Here is a 19,873-nt window from a genome sequence, read left to right on the forward strand (position 1 = left end):
CGTTCTGCCAACAACCACCTCCATCAATGCCAATAGTCTCCTCTACCACCATCACCATCACCACCACCACCACTCTACATCCTGCCAATAGCTCCCCTCCCACACCAGCACCACCACTACCACTACCATTCAAACCACATACCTTGCCAACAGCCATCATCACCCCCACCACACACAGTAGCCACTACTAACTACCATTGTTGTCATCACCAATCCTTCCTACCATAATATACCTTGCCAATAGCCACTACCTCCAATTTCCTCCTCTTCATCCTTTCCAATAATTTATACCCTGCTGCTAATAACTACCAATTCCCCCCACCCCATCGCCCACCACTGCCATTGTCTTCACCCTTCTTACCTTGACAATAGCCACCCCTGGCACCACCATCCATTTACCACACATTCTGCCAATAGCTCCTTAGTCTTGAGACCCAAGAATGACCACCACCACCACCACACAACTATCTCTTTATGTTTGTCACCCAACAACCTCTGCTAGACATAGCAGCCAAATCACATTCTTGCAAGATTCAGAAGAAAATACAGAGCCATCTTGGAACAATATAATAAAAAGAAACCCCTATTAATTACACTTGACCAAGGGGCTCAAACACATCAAGAGAACATTGTCCAAGGGTCTCTTCAAAAAACCCTTCCAAGCTTATTTATTTTCTGTTTTAATATTGCTTTTAATACAAAACTCTGAGACTGCCCCCTGTCTCTTTGATAAAAACTTCTTGATTCAAAATCATTGCCCCTCAATTGTTTTTTCCCCCCTTTGATTCCTATTTTATTCTTGTGGACCTTCATGGCCATTTGAGGTTTAAAAGAATTCTTGTAATTGAATATTATCAGGAATTGTATTTAAAAAATGTTAAAATATCATTTTGTGTATTGTAGAATAATAATAATAATATTTTAACTGACAAAATCTTATAAGGACCCTCAAAGGTCATGTGAACACCAGCTGTAAAATTATTTACTGTTTTAATTTAAACCTTTTTGATACAAAACTCTTTGAAACTGCTACCTCTGTCCTCTTTATTACGAATTTCTTTCCATTAAAATTTTCGTGTTAATTTATGTTCCAAATGAAGTTATGCTACTAAATTGTTCATTATTTTCAAAATTTATTGTAACAAAGACTTGTATTTAAATAGAAATATGTTAAGAGGGTGACAGTGATCTAAATTAAAAACCTTCCATGAAAATTTCATGTTAATTTATGTTCAAAACACAGCTGAATTTTTGGCAAATTATATTTCTAAATTCTTCATTATTCTCCAAATTAATTGAAAGCAAAAGTAGTTTATTTCAGCAGAAACAAGGTTAAAGTGATCTAAATTAAAAACTTCCATCAAAATTTCATATTAATTTGTTCCAAATACTATTAATAATGATGACAAAAAGTATTTTTTAAAAATACCTTCATTATTTTCAAAATTAACTGAGACAGTGGTATTTCAAGAGAAATATGGTAACTAAAGGGTTAAAGTAATCTAACTAACCTTCTTCCATCAGGATTTTGTATTAATTTATGTTCCAAACACTAGCCTTAATTTGCGCTAATCATTTACTAGACAGTTCAAAATTAATTGAATCAGAGTTAGTTTATTTCAACAGTGGTATTGTAACAAAAGGGTTAAAATGATCTAAATTACAAACCTTCCATCACAATTGCATGTTTAATTTATGTTTAAAACATCAGCTTTTTTAAGATGGACAAAGTGGTTTTGCTAAATTCTTCATCATATTCGAAATTGATTTAAACAACACTCAGTGTGTTTCAACAGAAATATTTTGACAAAAAGGTCAAAACATCAGACACAAAATATTCCACTTGCCTCAACAACAAAGTTCTCTAGCCTCAGGCCAATCAAAGTCTTGTGAGTGGATTTGGTAGACGGAAACTGAAAGAAGCCTGTCATATATCTATTTATGTATATATTTATGTGTGTGTCTATGTTTGTACCCCGTCATCACTTGACAACCAATGCGGGTGTGTTTATGTCCCTATAACTTAGCAGTTTGGTAAAACAGACCAATAGAATAAGTACTAGGCTTACAAAGAACAAGTCCTGGGGTCGATTTTTTGGACTAAAAACCTTTCAGGCAGTGCTCCAGCATGGCTGCAGTCAAATGACTGAAACAAGTAAAAGAATATAAGAGAAAATTTTGGGGTACTCAAAGTCTGTGGCAAAAAGAGAAAAAAAACACTGGAATTTTGAAGTAATCACACACAATCAACTGAAGATGACTTCTTTGTCGGGAAAATGTCTGGACAACACTTTTGTTCTTTCTGTCTGTGTTTCTTGGTGTGAATAGAGGTTTGCAGTAATGTTTTATAACCTAAGACAAATTTCCTGCAAGGCTGTCAATTGAGAATGACATGTGGGTGTGTCTTTCTGAAACTCTATCTGTAATTGAGTTACTCATTATAAAGAACCAACCTATTCCATCTAATTAAAATTGTCGTCGTCATCATCATCATCCTTTAATGGACATCAAAGGAGGAGGATGATGTAATATTAAATTAAATTCATTTCATATATAGGAACAAGATCAGAGATTTAAGGAGAAGGTGCAGTTGATTATATTGGCCCCAGTACATGACTGGTATTTCATTTTATTGACCCTGGAAGAAATGATAGGCTGACTAAAATATGGGACTTTGCTTTTTATCCTTTCGGGATTGATGAAATAGGCGTACTACGGTCACTGTAATCGACTGGCCCCATCCCCCAAAATTTCAGACCCTGTGCCTATAACCGAAAGGATTATTCTTGTTGTTGTAGAGTTCAGATGTCACCAGGGTCGTTTCAGAATTGATAAAATAAGTACCGGTTATGTACTGGGGTCGATGTAATCGTTTTACCGCGTCCCTTGAAATTGCTGGCCTTGCACCAAATTTTGAAATAGTTGTTGTTGTTGTTAAGGCGGTGAGGCGGCAGAATCGTTAGCACACTGGGCGAAATGTTTAGCAGTATATCACTTGCCACTACGTTCTGAGTTCAAATCCTGCTGAGGTTGATTTTGCTTTTTATCTTTTTTGGGGTCAATAAATTGAGTACCAGTCAAGTACTGGGGTTCGATGTGATCAACTATACCCCTCCCCACAAATTGCAGGCCTTGTACCTACAGTAGAAAGGATTATCATTATTGTTGCTAAGGGGTAGAAGAGAGCTGGCAGGGTCACTATGGTAGCTGACAAATGACTTCTTTTCTTCTACTTGTCGCATTCTGAGTTCAAACACCACTGAAGTCAACATGACTTTCCATCCTTTCGGGTAAAGCCAGGCGGCGGTGGGGTTGTTTTAGTTTTACAAGTTGCAAGGTATTATCCACAGTGCTGCCCCCACCCCCCACCCAATGCTCTGTAAAGTGATTGGTAATAAGCAAGGGAATCCGACCATAGACAATCTGCCAAAAATGACATTGGAACTTGACTTGCCAAACGTCTTCAACCTCTTCAAATTGGAAAGCAGACATCAAATAATGATGAAAATGTTATGTATGCGCACGTGTGTGTATGTGTGTATAAACCTGTATAAACCTTGTAATGTAGTTTATTTTTCAGTTTATTTAATAATGTTTTTTTTTTCTATTTTTATTACAGGTTCTGCAGACTGGACTTGAACTTTTGGACATTTGACCAGTTCCACATACACACACAAATATATATATATATGTGTGTGTGTGTGTGCGTACAGCAGTCTGCTTGTGTACCTGTTTGCCCAGCTGTCTAATTAATTGACTCTTCTTCATTTCTTTATAACATAAACAAGTAAACTCGACAAAACTCACACAGGGAACTCTTCACTCATACTCCACTCATTTCTCATCCATACTCATCTCATGTACATGTTGATAATGGATCCATATCTCCCAAAGACGTGTACTTGTAAATAACACTGCATGCCTCTCCATTTGATTTCTAATCAATTTAAATTGCAGAGTTCTCTCCCTTGCCTGTCATGACAAGAACTGTCACTAATGCTAATTACTCTTCTTATCGTCACAGGTGTAGTTTCAATTGATTAAAAGAGAAAAAAAAAATCACTTTTCTGACCCAGAACATTTAAATAATATGTTAGCTTCTGCTACTTAACTAACAATGATATTTCTAGTTATATGTTGACATGAGGTCAGTAGAGATCGCTAAAACTGGAAAATCCTTGGCCAAACTGACTTAGATATGTTCGTTTCAGAGTTTACATAAGAGAAAGAAAACTGATTCCTTTTTTTTTTTCTTTTTTTTTTTTTTTTTTCAAAAAACTCAAACAAAACATAACTCTCTCTTTCCCTTCCTCTCTCTCTCTTACCAAAATACTTGATGTTGGTGTTATTGTTGTGTTCGTGAGGTAAAAAAGGATCAGGAGACACGTATATATATATATATACACATATATATATATTAGGGGTTGGGTGAAAGGAAAACACCTTAAGTTTGGAAAACAAGGATGGAGAAGACTTCATCTGATAAATCGGGGAAAAACCTGGTCTCCAACACCAGCGATCGGAACCACCCTCATAGCATTTGTTCAGCAAGCAGCAGCAATGGTACCAGCTGTGCGAATAGTCCGAGCCATGTCACTGCCGCCATCAACATGCATTCAAAGCAGTTCATGCAGCATTATCCATGGCAGGCTCAACGCTTCCCTCACGTCCCCGACAAGTCGTGGTGCAGTGAGATATACAGCAACCAGTTTGCTCAGCGTTGCTACTTACAGTCTCATGGTATTTTCCCATCAGCTGGCACTACTGCTGCGGGCAGTTGCTCCGAGAAGGCTTTCCACTGCGCCGCCAGCTACATGAACCAGTTCACGCAGCGGTGTTTCCTGCAAACGCACGAACGGCTGCAGAACTTCGATAAACAGGCAATGGATGTTAACGACTACATGAAACACTTGCATGGGGGCACGTACCAGCCGAAACACTGCCAGGCTGCTAACAACAATAGCATAGTGAGTAGTGGTTGTGGTGGTGGGAGTAGTTGTAGTGTTGGGGGTGGTGGCAGCTGTAGCATTGGCGGTGGCGGTGGTGGTGGTGGAGGTAGTTGTGGTGGTGTTGGTGGTGGTAGTAGTAGCTGTAGTGTTAACCTGACCAGTAACAGCAGCTGCGGCAACACCAACCATCGCAATAGCGTATCCAGCAGCAGCAACAACAACAATAACAACACTAACAGCAACAATAACAACAACAACAACAACAACAACACCAGCAGCAGTAACGGCAACACATCGGTTTATCCAAAGCAAGTAGCTCAGGTACAGCATGCTGTGAAAACACAGCCACCCTCTTCACCAAACACAAAGGTGCCACTTCAGCAGCCCCATCACATGCTCCTTCTGCAACCCCCTCCACCCATCGAGAAACCCTTCCACTGTGACCTTTGTCCAAAACAGTTTGCACGTAGGAATACGTTACAAATGCACAAACGCATTCACACAGGTGAGAAGCTGTTCCATTGCAGCTACTGCGACAAGCGATTCGTGCACCGAGATAAACTTCAAATACATGAGCGGACTCATACGGGAGAGAAACCGTTTCATTGCACTTACTGCACGAAACAGTTTTCTCGTAAGGACAAATTAAAGATTCACGAGTGCTCTCACACGGGATTAAAACCTTATCACTGCAGCTACTGCGACAAACGGTTTGTCCAAAGAGAAAAACTTAAGATTCACACAAGGATCCACACGGGAGAACGTCCATATTCGTGTGACATTTGTTTCAAGCAATTTGCTCGCGGTGATAAGCTTCAAATTCATCGTAGAACTCACACAGGAGAGAAACCATTCCACTGTGAATACTGTCCGAAAAACTTTGTCCAGCGTGATAACTTGGTTATACACAGAAGGACCCATACTGGGGAGAAACCATTTTCTTGTGAAGTATGTTCAAAGCGATTTGCTCGCGGTGATAAGTTGCAAATCCATCGTAGAACACATACGGGAGAGAAACCGTTCCATTGTGAATACTGTCCGAAGACTTTTGCTCAAAGAGATAATTTAGTCATACATAGAAGAACCCATACAGGAGAGAAGCCCTTCTCCTGTGAATTCTGTCCCAAGCAGTTCTCTCGGAGTGATAAGCTCCAGTTGCATCGCAGGACTCACACGGGTGAGAAATTGTTCCATTGTAAGTATTGTTCAAAGCAGTTTGTTCAAAGGGACAAACTTCAGATCCATGAACGAACTCACACAGGCGAGAAGCCGTTTCACTGTGAGATTTGTTCAAAGAAGTTTGCTCGTAAAGACAGGCTGCAAATCCACAAGAAGACGCACACTGGTGAGAAGCCCTTCCACTGCGACCTTTGCCCGAAGCAGTTTGCACAGCGAGACAACTTGAAAATTCACCGGAGGATACATACCGGTGAGAAGCCTTTCCACTGCGAAATCTGTTCGCGCCAGTTTGCCAGAAAGGACAAATTGCAGATTCATCGGAAAACTCACATGATTGAGAAAGTTTCGTTCAACTGCGACATATGCCACAAGCAATGTGAATCAAAAGAAATGTTGATGAGTCACCAGCAATTAAATCATGCACCACCACCTCCGCCGCCGCCACCACCACCACCACCACCACCCCTCACCAATAACGACACCTCACATTTATGCTGCCAGGTTTGTAATCGGGAATTTGCAACTGTCGAGAAGTTACAAAATCATGAAAAGACACATAAACCAGTGAGAAATAATTTTCTGAAACCCACATCGTGTAAGAATATCAAGGAATACACCCCAATGAGTACATTGCTGTGGCAATCTATCTACCCCTAATTTTGATAATACATTGGGTTTGTTACAGATTAATTTAGCACCTTAACACTTGGCATTGTTCTACTTGCCTGTTTGATGGAAAAAAGAAAAGAAAAAAATATGTATTGGCTATGATTCTAAAAAGTAATTGGGATCCAGCTATAAAATGAATGCTTGAAAAAAAAAAAATACTTGCAGATGTCTGCATTTACAGAACTATCCAACCCATGCTAGCTAGTATGGATAATCAAGAGGATGTAATCATGTGAAATGTCTAAAAATAATGGTCAAACATCCACAACATAAATCAAGAGATTGATTATAAATTTACAGTGGAGCAAGTGCATCGTTAATTAATTGACAAGGGAGATCCAACTGCTTAATTAATCATTTGCTCTGAAAATGTTGAGACAAATCTGAATCTGCCCTGCCTATCCAATAGGGGTACATCTATGCAGTTCATCAGCCTGTTAAAATAACAGCCAAATTCCCTGACATACACTTAAAAAAAAAGGACACAATGGGTAGTGTAATCCTTAAATACACAAAAGGATGGGGTTGTCCCAGCTGGAGCTCCTTTGATTATATGTCTGCTGGTTCAGAATTGATTTGGGGCTAAGTGAAATAATAATAATAGCCACATCATATCTGCTGGACAGAAAGAGACATTGATATGAAATAAGTGTTTAACAAATATGCAAAGAGCTCAACACTGAAAGATGAAAAGTTTTAACATGACAAATCAGTGAAGCAGAAGAGAAACTTCCATGATAAATGGTGGATGAGAGGAAACAGAAGACAGTTGCTATGGTATGTCGATGGCAGTGACGCTGAAAATAAAGATGGTCAAAGAAAACAGAATCAAATGATGACAATCAAAAGTGTTTCAGGTGTCGGATTATTTTAGAGTTGATGTAATGAAGCTTGATCTATATAATAAACGTTTTTGGTGGGGTGAACTGTTAAAACAAGTAAGCTGCTTACTGACCTTTGAATATATTATGCAGAAACAAAGAGTGGAGCAGTTGTGTATCTCCAGGTGAATAGGAAGAAGTGAAGGCTTTTGTAGACATCTGTGAGGATATTTCATGAGAAGAAAGTTTTAGCTTCTTACTCGTCGGAGTGACTCTCATGTGGATGTTTTAAACAATAATTGAAGAAAACACAAACAATGGCACAAGACTAGGCTTTACCTGAAGATTCATTACAAATAAAAATGATTGCCATGAGATCTGGCCTTACCTACAAGATTCATTATAAAAAAAAATTAAAAAAAATTTTTTTTAATTAAAACCACCAATAGCACAAAGTGCCGGCTGTGTTCTGATGGTGAAACAGTTAACAATATCATTGCTGAATGTCCAGTCTTGGCATGAGTGGTATTCGAGCCGACCGAATATGTTTATTGGACAACATTCAAGAGAAATTCATGGTAAATGTTACTTCCACATCCTGACAGCAGAGACCACCTTCAGCCAAAGATTTTGTATGGTCTTATTAACATTGGTGGAGATATTAATGACAACAGACCAGACATAGTTATCTATGATTGAAAATAATTAAATCTATCAATCAATAAAATCTTAAAACGAAATTTTGGGAAGTTCAAGGACTTGCTACAGGGATTTTGAAAATGTGAAGAACAAAAGTGAAATGATTTCATACATTTTAAAAGTTGCAAGTGTAAAGTGTACAACTTAGAAGTTTTTCTACCAGGCATGGCTCATACGACATGTGAAGTATTGGATGTAACCAAGATGGTGATAAGTTGTTAAAAAGTTTTGTGACACCTTTTTTGGTACCAACCTGCCTGAGATCAGACCTGGTTCTATGATACAAACTTTCTTATTGTGATCTAAATTTAAATCTTCCATCAAAATTCCATGTTGATTTGTTCCAAACACCAACTGAATAATGACAGTCGTTTTACTAGATTCTTCATAATTTTCATAATTAATTGACACAAACAGTGTATTTCAACAGAAATTTGGCAACAAAAAGGTTAAACCTTCAGCGTTTAAACCACCCATACCTGGCCCAAATATCTTATGTGATTTATGTTGAAAACGGCCAGGTCTGACCTCTCATACCTATTCTACAGTGTCATTCTATAAATAAGGAATTACAGCATCAAAATCTCAAAGCAACAACATAATACATCGTTGATTCAGAACAATGTGAATAAATAAGCATCACATGTGACAGAATAACATGAATGCTACAGGGCTAAACTTGGTGTCTGACACCAAAACCTGTCTAAGATTAATGCTATGTACATTATTGGTAGAACTGCAAAAGAAGGGAGACGTGAAAAAGAAAAAAAAAAACAGTAATAACCTCATGCTGGAAACCTGCAGAAGATTGAAGTGGGAATTACTGAAATTTCACTTAAGTTTAACAAAGTTTTTGTCTGATATTTCTTGGTTCATCATGGCCATCAATTAAGACAACAATAATAATATCACAGATGAGGCCAGTGAAACAGCTTCAAATATTCATCCTTTAAAACAAAACTTGAACATTCAGTTGAATCACTCCTTGTGGTTATAATATTGTTTCTTGAATGGCCTTCTAAGGACGAAAATCCCCCCACATATATAAAACGAACCGAAAATTTTCTGGTTTCCTTCTAAAACTCTCTGGAAACCATTTCTGAGACAACCCAAAACACATATTTCTAACTCAGGACTTTGTGTATGTCAATCTTTTCTTCTCGAGCTTTCAGTCATTCAAGTCCATCTCAAATTTTACATTTTTCCCTAATGTGTAATTTTAAATAAAAGCAGGGCTGTTAAATAAAAACGCCCATGTGTATAAGCCTAACAGATGCATGTGTGTGTGTGTGTATATATATATATATATATATATGCATATATATATATACACACACATGTATATATACAGACACACACACATATATATATATATATACAATCATAAAGGAGTTGAAGTAGTGGAATGGATATGACCACCACTTTGGCTAACGAGTCCCGATTCTCATGTCTCATCCTTAGTGCTGCTTTTGATTTCCCCCTGGACAAGGCACTGGCCCCGACCCCTTCCCCTGTCACATTCACCTTGTTATAGACCAGAGCAGGTAACAAAATCGTGAAAGAGAGAGAGAGAGTGTGAAATAAAGTGAGGATGAGGGCTGCCATCCAACATGAAAAATTGTCAAAGGAGTTTGGTGAAGGCCAAACTTATCCAAAATAATGAAGAACTTTAGATCGGACTGGGTGACATCTTAAAACTGATTAAAAAACATTTTATTATTGTAGATATTGTCAAATGTCTGTGAGAATTTTCTGGAACTTACAGTAACAAAATATATATAAAAATATAACTGATCAAAAATCTTGTTTCTTTTTTTGTTTTTTGTTTTATCTTTTTATTTTACATGTTTAAGCCATTGGACTGTGGCCAACCTGGAGCAACATCTCGATGGATTTTTTTTTTTTTTAAACAAATTGACCTCATTTTTTAAAGTCTGGTACTTATTCAATTGGGGTCTTTTGCTGAACTGCTCAGTTACAGGAATTTAGGCAAATCAGTGCCAGTTATCAAGGAGGGCATAAACACACACATACAATGGTTTTCTGCATAGTTTCCATCTACCAAATTCACTGACAAGGCATTGGTTAGCCCAGAGCTATTGTAGAAGACATTTGCCCAAGTTGCTCCAGTGGGTCTGAACCTGAGACCATATTCTTACAAAGCAAGCTTCTTAACCACTCGCCCACTGTCATTGACCACGTCAGCGATTTTAGTTTGTTTAAACTTGCCTCAATAGGTCTTCACAAGCAAAATTCATTGTCCAATGAATGAGGGGTACTCAGAAGTGGGCCGGTTACACGTCCTCTTATATTTTCATTAACTGTTTAAGGTGTTCATGTTGTTGCAAGTAGACATAGGCATCCTCTCAACTGATTTTTCCCATTCTTTGGCCCAGCATCACGTCCAGTATATGACAGCTGATAAGGGGCACTGAGGGTATTATGTGGCCATGAAGTGGGTGGTGGCCCCAAAATGTTTGAGAACCACTGGTGTATATGAATGGTTTTTGAGAGTTGATCAAGCAGGTACAGGGGTGCTAAAAGTAAAGAGGAAGCTAGAAATGAGGTCTATGAAGGGAGTTCAGTTCTCAGTCCCCTGTTATTTGATGTAGTTCTTCTAAGTCATGACAGAAAACTTCAAGGCTGGCTGTCTTTGAGAATTCTTATATATCAATGCCTGGTTGTTATAGCTGAGTTGGCCAAAAGATTTAGAGATTAAGTCCTTTAAGAAATGGAAGCAGGGTCTACAATAAAAATCCAACAGTAAATCTAGAAAAGAAAAGACAAGATTTAACAAGAACAATAAAAAACTTTAGGGCTCTCTGGGAATCGGTCATATTTAATCGACAGAAACAATTTTGGTGGGACTTTTATACCCGAGTATTTAATGGAAACTATAGGAATCACAAGTAAATCTAATAGAGAAGCGGGACTTTGTATGCAGCAGATGTACAGGGGTAGATGGCAGTAGGGGCAGCCGTGTTTTAAATTACTTCATATGGTGGAAGACCGTAACGTTGTAGTTTCTGTTACCTTGGTAACCTCAAAAAGCAGAGTAGAAGATGGGTTTCAGAAAGTTCAGGCAGTTAATTAGTTCTGCTGGTAATGAGGGAAATCCTTTCTTAAAATGAAGAACAGATTGTATGATGTGTGATGTTGCTGCATTACAACAAACTTTGGACATTAAGATACAGAAGATGAGGAAGGGGTGTAAAGGGGATGGGTGCTCTGGTGGAGGAATCATGGGAAGATGAATAAGAAAAATAAGCTTGGTATGAAAGAAATCAAATACCAAACATGAGAGAAGATTGTGTTGGTATGATTCAAGTTTTTTTTTTTTTTTTTGCAATGTCCATTCCCCATGCTGGCATGGTTTGGACAGGAGCTGGTAAGGATGACAGCCACTCTAGGGTCTATTGTTTTGGCAAGGTTCCTACAGCTGGATGCTCTTTCTAATGTCAACCACTTTAGAGTGTATTGGGTGCTTTCTATGTGGCCCCAGCACCAGCACTTTTTATGTGGTACCATCGCCAGTGGTTTTTATGTGGTACCATCACTAGTGCTTCTTATGTGGTACCATTGCTAGTGCTTTTTAGGTGGTACCATCACCAGTGGTTTCTATGTGGTATCATCACCAATGATTTTTATGTGGTACCAACAAGGTCAAGTACCTTGCAAGACAAGACATCTGAACAGGATTATAAGATGAATATGAAGGATGATAGTCGAGTGAAGAAGTGGAGGAGGTCGGACATCATTAAGAAGCTGATGAAGGACTATAATATGGTCGAGATGGCTTCTCTAATACATGCAAGCATAGAAAAATATGCAAAAGGAAGAAGAGGAGACATATAAATATATACAACAGGAAATTCATGTACAAACAGCAAATGGTTATTTTTTTTCTCTTTTTCAAATTATTTATTTTTGCCATTAAAAAATAAAATAAAATAAAACCTAGCAGTCATTTATATTGTCCAGTATCTGACACCGACTCTTGTCCATTGGCTCCACACACCCTCACGTTATCCATTGACTGCCCCCTCACCCAAAATAATGGCGAGAAAGAGAAGGAAAAAACCCCACCCCATATGTATACATAATAATAATAATATAAAACTAGAGAAACAAAGCCTGGTTGATTAAAAAAAACCCAAAAATAACAAAATCCAATCTTGTCATTCACAGCCCATCTGTGACCAGGCTAGAGCAGGTTTTAAGAGTGTGCAAGAACTGACCCCAGAAGAGTTGAGTTACATCCACGAAAGAGAGACAGAGAGAGGTGGAAGGAGGGAGGGAGGGAGATAGCATTTAGCAGGGGGGTGGGGAATGAGAAGACTGTTTGCAATATGTTAATCAGTTTTTAGCGGATCAACACCCTGGCTTTTTTATCCTCATACACTGCATATATATACATATATATATTCACACACACACACACATATCGTTGTCATCATTTAACATCTGTTTTCCATGCTGACATGACTTGGATGGTTTAACAAGAGCTGGAAAGCCAAAGAGCTGCACCAGGTCCCAAAGTTCATTTTTACATGGCTTCTATGGCTGGATGTCCTTCCTGACGCCAACCACTCTACAGGGTGCTTTTTATGTGGCATCACTGCCTGTGTTTTTTACATGGCACCATCGCCAGAGTATTTCATGTGGTACCAGCACCAGTGCTTTTTACATGGCATATATATACATGTATAAAATGTTCATTTTACCATGATACACATTATATGTATAATACTTTAAGTGTATTATATATTTCATTTATATATATATGTACACATATATACATACATGCATACATTATTAGCTTATACAAACATGCACACACATACAGTGACTGTGGCCATGCAGGGGCACCACCTTAAAGCATATCTGTCTCTGCATGTTTAGCAGAAGTGGTGAATTGTAGAATGGAACTTTTGTTTTCTCACAAAAAACATATTGAGAAAATTAGCAAAGTTTTGTGAACCATGGAACTACCATTACCCCCTCTTTCTCTCTCTCTGTCCCTCTCTCTCTCTTCCATCTCTCCTCCACCAACATCTGATACCAAACCAACATCAACAGAATTGACTGATGTAACAATGTTTTGGAAGCAGACGCCTGTCAGAATCAAGTATGAGAATCAAATTGTTGGAGTTGAATATGAGAGTCACACTGTTGGAGTGGAGTATGAGAGTTATGCTGCTGGAATGACATATGAGAATCACTCTGTCGGACTTGAGTATAAGTCACACTGAGCCACACTGTTCAAGTGGAGTATGAGTCACACTGTTGGAGTGGAGTATGAGAGTCACACTGTTGGAGTGGAGTATGAGAGTTATGCTGCTGGAGTGACATGAGAATCACTGTCGGACTTGAGTATGAGTCACACTGTTGGAGTGGAATATCAGAGTCACACTGTTGGAGTGGAGTATGAGAGTCACACTAGTGGAGTGGAGTATGAGAGTCATGCTATCAGAGTCACACTGTTGGAGTGGAGTGTGAGTCACACTGTCGGACTGGAGTATGAGAGTCACACTGTCAGAGTGGAGTATGAGAGTCGTCTTAGCAGGGTGAAGGTTAAGAGTCACATTGTCAGAAAGGAATATGAAAGTCTAGTTTGTTGAGGTTGTAAATTCATAACCTATTGAAATGGTGGTAATCCACTTGGATTAACTGATGATTAAATATCTACAGTTTGCAGACAATGGGAAACCACAAGTTCAGAGTGTGTGCGTGCCGAGTAGGGGTGTGAGTGTGTGTGTAGAGGGCTGTTTACTTAAGGGGTTTGTGACAAAACCCTGTCACATTTCAATAATCAATTCTCTTTTCAATTCAACACAACGAACCATATTTAATTTCTTCATTTTCCGTTTAAAATTGGAAAATTTTAATTCAATTTGTTTTTTTTGTTTTCCAAATTTCATTTCCAAGTTTGTTGTTTTATATTTCAGTTTTTACATTTTTTCGTTTCTTTTTTTTGAAAACTTCCTCGGGGGTTTAAAATTTCATTTGTTTTCTGTCTGTTTTTGTTTTTGTTTTTTATTTTTATTTCGTCTGATAAAGCTGTGCTGCCGCTGGGGCAGAGACGGTGACGGCTCCTTGGTACATTTGAATGGTAGGGAAGATCTGTGTGGTCGCCGGAGATATCTGTATTGTGCTCGGAAAGATATGTGTGACAGGATTCATCTGGGTGTAGAGCGGATAGACTTGAGTGCCGGCCGGGTAGGTGGCTTGAGTGCTGCTCGCCACCACGTTCGAGTTGAGGTGGTGGCTAACATTCACTCCCGAGTGCTGTGGTTGGCTGGAGATGTCGACAACCGAGGCACTTGCTTGTTGGCTAGCAACCACTGCGTGTTGTGATGTATTCACACTGACAGCACAACTGGTATTCACTCCGGAGTTACTGTTAGCGGCAACTGTAGTGCTGCTAGTCTGTTTGTCTTTGTTAGGTTTATTATTGGTATTTGAAGAACTACTACTACTACTACTACTACTGTTACTATTACTACTACTACCACCACCACCACCACCAGTACTGCTGTTGTTGTTGTTACTGCTGCTGATTGGTGTTGGGGAGGCTTCTGTTGTGATTGCTGTTGTTGTTGCCAGTGTAACGTTGTTGTTGTTGTTGTTGCTGTTGTTGCGTAGCGGCACGCAGCTTATTTTGATGCCGTTCTTGTTTGGCCGATTGTGTTTGACGAGGTGGTCTTTGCGGGAGAAGGCGAACCCACAGATCTGACACCTGAACGGCCGCTCGCCCGTGTGGATCCTCTGGTGCACCTTCAGGTACGACCGGTGCACAAACGTTTTGCGACAGATCTCGCAGCTGAATCGCTTCTCCAGCTGATGCGTGCCTCGGTGCCGTGCCAGGTGGTCGCTGCGGTAGAACGCGCAGCCGCAGATCTGACACTTGAAAGGGCGCTCACCGGTGTGAATCCTCTTGTGGAGCTTCAAGTGGTCTCTTCGCGACAGGCACTTGCCACAGATGTCACACTTGTACTGCTTGTCGGATGTTGCCCCCGGTGCCACCGACAGAGCCATGCCACTGTCCCCTGCAATATTAGCAGCAGCCAGCACGACAGCTTGTTGATTACCGCTGCTGCTGTTGTGAAGAGTGTGTCCATGGTGATGGTTATGGTGATGGTGATTGTGATGATGATGGCCAATATGATTGCAACTATTTCCCTCCATCGCAACTCCCTATCTAACACATACAGGAAAGATAACAGACGTAGTTCAGTCTAATGGCTGCACACAGCCATGTCAGGATGTAATTCAAGAAAAGACTCAGTTGTATTTAGTTAACGATTCTTGGAAGAAAACGACATCTTGTAGAACATGGATGATGTCTTTTTTTACTTTAGTTTTGTTGTTAAACAACAAAGAACAAGAAAATGGTAGACAATAATAAGACAATTTCTAATTCCTCTTCCTTTGTTGTTTGGATATTAACATCCAAAATCCAACTCAAGAATCTTCACTGAACCAAGATATTCATGGATTATCTTAGGAAATGGCAGTTCAATGTAGGATTAAATTCTTGGAAAGTTATTTGCTTTTAATTACTGTTGTTGATTATCAGTATCAATAATGATGATGATGTTAATGATAATCTGATAATTTAGTGATCTGTGATTAATGATTGAAGAACTGGGTTTCTTAATCACTATGGAGCATCTATAAATTGTCACGTGCCTCAACGACACCAGAACACTTGTGGAATAAAAGTTGAACCACTTCAGACAATTCTGAATTCTTCAAGTATTGAAAAAAAATCAGCCAGTACAGTATCACCATTCACTATATATACATGTGTGTGTAAATGTGTTTTTATGCGAAGCTGTTGAGCGTCAATACACGTGTATTTGTGTGTGTGTGTAGATTGAAGGGCAATACTTATGATAATCAAGTGAGTTGGACAAACCTGTATCTGATGGCACTATGTGAGAATTCTTGGGATCACAGAGTGAGACTGTCTTCCATGTAAAAATCTGTATGTATAGATGTGTATATGTATGCCTGCATATAACATCTATAATTGTCTATATATATAGACACACAACACAATATGTCCTATAAATCAATATGTATGTATGTATAAAGATGTATGTGTCAGGTAGCAGGTGTAGTTTCACAGTTCTCTTCCTGAGGGGTCTCAACTAATCTGTAAGGAGGCTTTCCAAACAGAAAAATCCTGAGGGGAAAAAAACCCCAAAAACTCCTTTTCTCTCAAAGGGTAAAATGCAGGATGTATATGTGTGTATATATATATATATATATATATATATATATATATAAACACCTTAATCCAAAGAGTCTATGCAGGGTGTATATGCAAATACAAAAATCTGTTTGGTTGTGATGGAGCTCGGTGAAGTTTAGATATAAGTTTAGCTGTTTTCAATCTGAAATAGAAGAAAAGATATTTGTAAAATCAAAATAATTTTTTTTTTAATGTGGTTAACAAACACATCATCGTCATCATCATCATCATTTAACATCTGCTCTCCATGCTGGCATGTGTTGGATGGTTTGACTGAGGACTGGTGAGCCAGATGGCTGCACCAGGCTTCAATCTGATCTGACACAGTTTCTACAGCTGGATGCCCTTCCTAACACCAACCACTCCAAGAGTGTATTATATATATAAAATAAAAATGAAAAAAATACATATTAAGTACAGAACATCAAGGAATGAAAAATACGTAAACACGCAACGAGAGACAAGTACATGACAAAAAAACCAAAAGAACTCTAACTCCTCCTCAGTTGGCAACTATTTATTACTACCTGTTTTGTGCTTTTAACGACAAGACAGGAAAACTTCAGAAGACAGCAGCATCCAGAAATTTTAAAACTATAAAATTTGTGGAGAGTTAGGGCTTCGAACGAACAAACAGCAACAGAGTGGACGTACAGAAACGATCGATGAAGACAGATGTTTAGGGCTGTTAGACGAAGATGAATTGTAATGGGTAACGGCTGGGAGAGATTTTGAAAGGATACAGAATAAGTAGAAGAGAAAAAAAGATATTGGGAGGTGAGAGAAATGACGTCCAGCCAGCTGGACGTCCCATCCAGAAAAGACAGGGAGACGAGCAAAATTGCCTCAGAAATTATTCAGACAAAAAACAAACAATACCAAAAAACTGACCAAAATATTTTTCAATATGTTTGATTACAGGTATGTTCAGTTAAGGTTGGCTTGAGCCTCAACAGCAGCAGTAGCAGCAGCAGCAATAACAGCTATTATAAAATGTCGGTTAACAAGGGAACATGTACAAGGTCACACGATTTTGCTAGAAATACCTGTTAGATCTTCGTTCAATCATACTCTGCATGTGAAAAAATGACATAACAGACAATGTAATCCTAGATATGTTATGCCTGAAAGAAACAGGGCTGATCATGGTTGGAACGTCTTTGACGACAGGTCAGCTGGTTTAGGTTCGACCTTGGGTTAAACAACAATAGCAGTAGCGGCAAATCTGTGGATCTCCCAACTGTTTGACCAATCCATCTTCACGACAAAGGGTAGCTGGATCAAGGTTGGCCTGGGGTTAAACAACAATGACAACAACAACAATGCTGGATAATGTTGGCCTGTGTACACTGCACCTGAATAATAGCAGGGTTTGATGGGAGAGAGAGTTTGGCTGCTATTTCTAGCATATTGAACGATTAGGTGACACCAGGTAACACACACACACACACACACAGCAAATGACTTTGTGGATCAGGATTGCCCCAGGTATTGTTGACCATCGCCAAATGTAAGAAGATCTGTTACACATCGGGAATCTAGCAAAACAAATTCATAAAAGATTGAGCTATACAACAACAACTACCTGCCTGTCATAGGACTGACCTCGGGTTATAAAACTTCAGTGACTATTAATGACACGGTGTGGGGGGGGGGGGTGAATCAGTTACTAAACAGTGGAAAGAGAGCGAGAGAGAAAGGACTGATAGAGAGGTGCACTGAGTGACACATTAATTACCACCACCACTACCACTACCGCCTTCTTATGAAGTGACAGTCTAGAGAAGTTTGTTGATCACCAAACTGACCACTCTCACACAAATAAATACTGTTGAACCACTGGACAGAGAGAGAGGAGTGGCAATGGTGGAGAGGCCTTCTACATGGTTATTAATCTGGTAAAAATAACAACCAAATCGCCAAAGGTCTCCGCATTTGTATTGTGTATGCACTTTCATTTTTGTTGTATCTTTTTCCTTTACCAACAACAGACCTTAAAACACAAGGTGAGGTGGACTAAGCCTAAGTTAGCATCATCATCATGATCATCATTGTTTAATGTCCGCTTTCCATGCTGGCATGGGTTGGACAGTTTGACTGAGGGCTGGCAAGCCAGGAGGCTGCAACAGGCTCCAATCTGATCCAGCAATGTTTCTACAGCTGGATGCACTTCCTAATGCCAACCAGTCCGAGAGTGTAGTGGGTGCTATTTATGTTCCACTGGCACAGGGGCCAGTCAGGGGGTACTGGCATCAATCACATTCGGATAGTGCTTTTTACGTGCCACCAGCACAGGGGCCAGTCAGGGGGTACTGGCATCGACCCCGTTTGGTCTACTCCTTATACAGAGTCTGACCATCTCCTGTACCCACACCTTAGAACCATCATGGCATCTGATGTGGTTTTTTAAACCAGACAATGTTTTGAAAGGATACCCACATAGATTGCATATCTGATTTGGACCACCATGAGTTGCAGATAAGTTCTGATCTTTGTGGATCTTAAAATGTCTTTTGAGGCCTCCGTTAGATTTGCAAACCTTCTGGCATACATTGCATTCAAAGGTGTGCACAGACATATAGAATAGTTGGTAGAGGTTCGTTTTCCATGGGTTCACAAATTAGATTTGAGCCCAGCAAAAGAAAGGCATCGTCTGCCACAAACTGGGCACACAGAAAGGTCATTGTGATTCACCTTCTCGATCATAACAGACAGACAGATATGTTAATATTTGTTTTTATGTTCAGTTGTAATAAAAACAAATTTACTTTAATCTGATGAGTCTCTCACTTTATTTTATATAAGTATATCATCATCATCATCGTTTAACGTCCGTTTTCCATGCTGGCGTGGGTTGGACGGTTCTTTTACTTGTTTCAATCATTTCACTGCAGCCATACTGGAAATATATTTTATACATTTATTCATTTCAGTAATGTGACTGTGGTCATGCTGGAGCACCACCTTATGGGGTTTTTCAGTTGAAGAAATTGACCTCAGGATCTATTCTTTTTGTAAGCCTGGTACTTATTCCATCAGTCTCTTTTGCTGAACTGCTACATTATGGGGACATAAACACACCAAAATTGGTTGTCAACTATAAATATATAGTTAAAATGTACAGAAAACAAAAGACAAAGACAGGTGAGGGAACTACAAGCAGGTGTGTTAGTTTGACACTCAAGAAGAATGGAAAAGTCTTCGACATTTTGAGCCTGTGCTCTTTGATAGAAAGGATAGAGAGGAGAACATGGAAAAAAGAAGGAAATATATATATATATATATATATATATATA

At 39.1% G+C, this 19,873-nt stretch overlaps 2 protein-coding genes across 2 annotated transcripts in view; one reads left to right on the forward strand and one right to left on the reverse strand.

Annotated features, from left to right (window-relative positions):
* The window catches only part of LOC106870080 (zinc finger protein 431), a 36,101-nt gene extending 25,983 nt beyond the window's left edge, over positions 1 to 10,118 (forward strand). Inside the window, exon 2 of the mRNA XM_014916056.2 lies at positions 3,620 to 10,118. Within this exon, the coding sequence (XP_014771542.1) occupies positions 4,464 to 6,785 (2,322 nt within the window). The 5' untranslated portion in view covers positions 3,620 to 4,463 and the 3' untranslated portion in view covers positions 6,786 to 10,118. The remainder of the gene's footprint in view (positions 1 to 3,619) is intronic.
* A 2,077-nt stretch (positions 10,119 to 12,195) lies between these two features.
* Positions 12,196 to 19,873, reverse strand: part of LOC106870105 (zinc finger protein 235) — a 9,912-nt gene continuing 2,234 nt past the window's right edge. The window contains exon 2 of the mRNA XM_014916091.2: positions 12,196 to 16,719. Within this exon, the coding sequence (XP_014771577.1) occupies positions 14,360 to 15,505 (1,146 nt within the window). The 5' untranslated portion in view covers positions 15,506 to 16,719 and the 3' untranslated portion in view covers positions 12,196 to 14,359. The remainder of the gene's footprint in view (positions 16,720 to 19,873) is intronic.

This window comes from Octopus bimaculoides, chromosome 14, assembly GCF_001194135.2.
Source record: "Octopus bimaculoides isolate UCB-OBI-ISO-001 chromosome 14, ASM119413v2, whole genome shotgun sequence".
Taxonomy (NCBI): domain Eukaryota; kingdom Metazoa; phylum Mollusca; class Cephalopoda; order Octopoda; family Octopodidae; genus Octopus; species Octopus bimaculoides.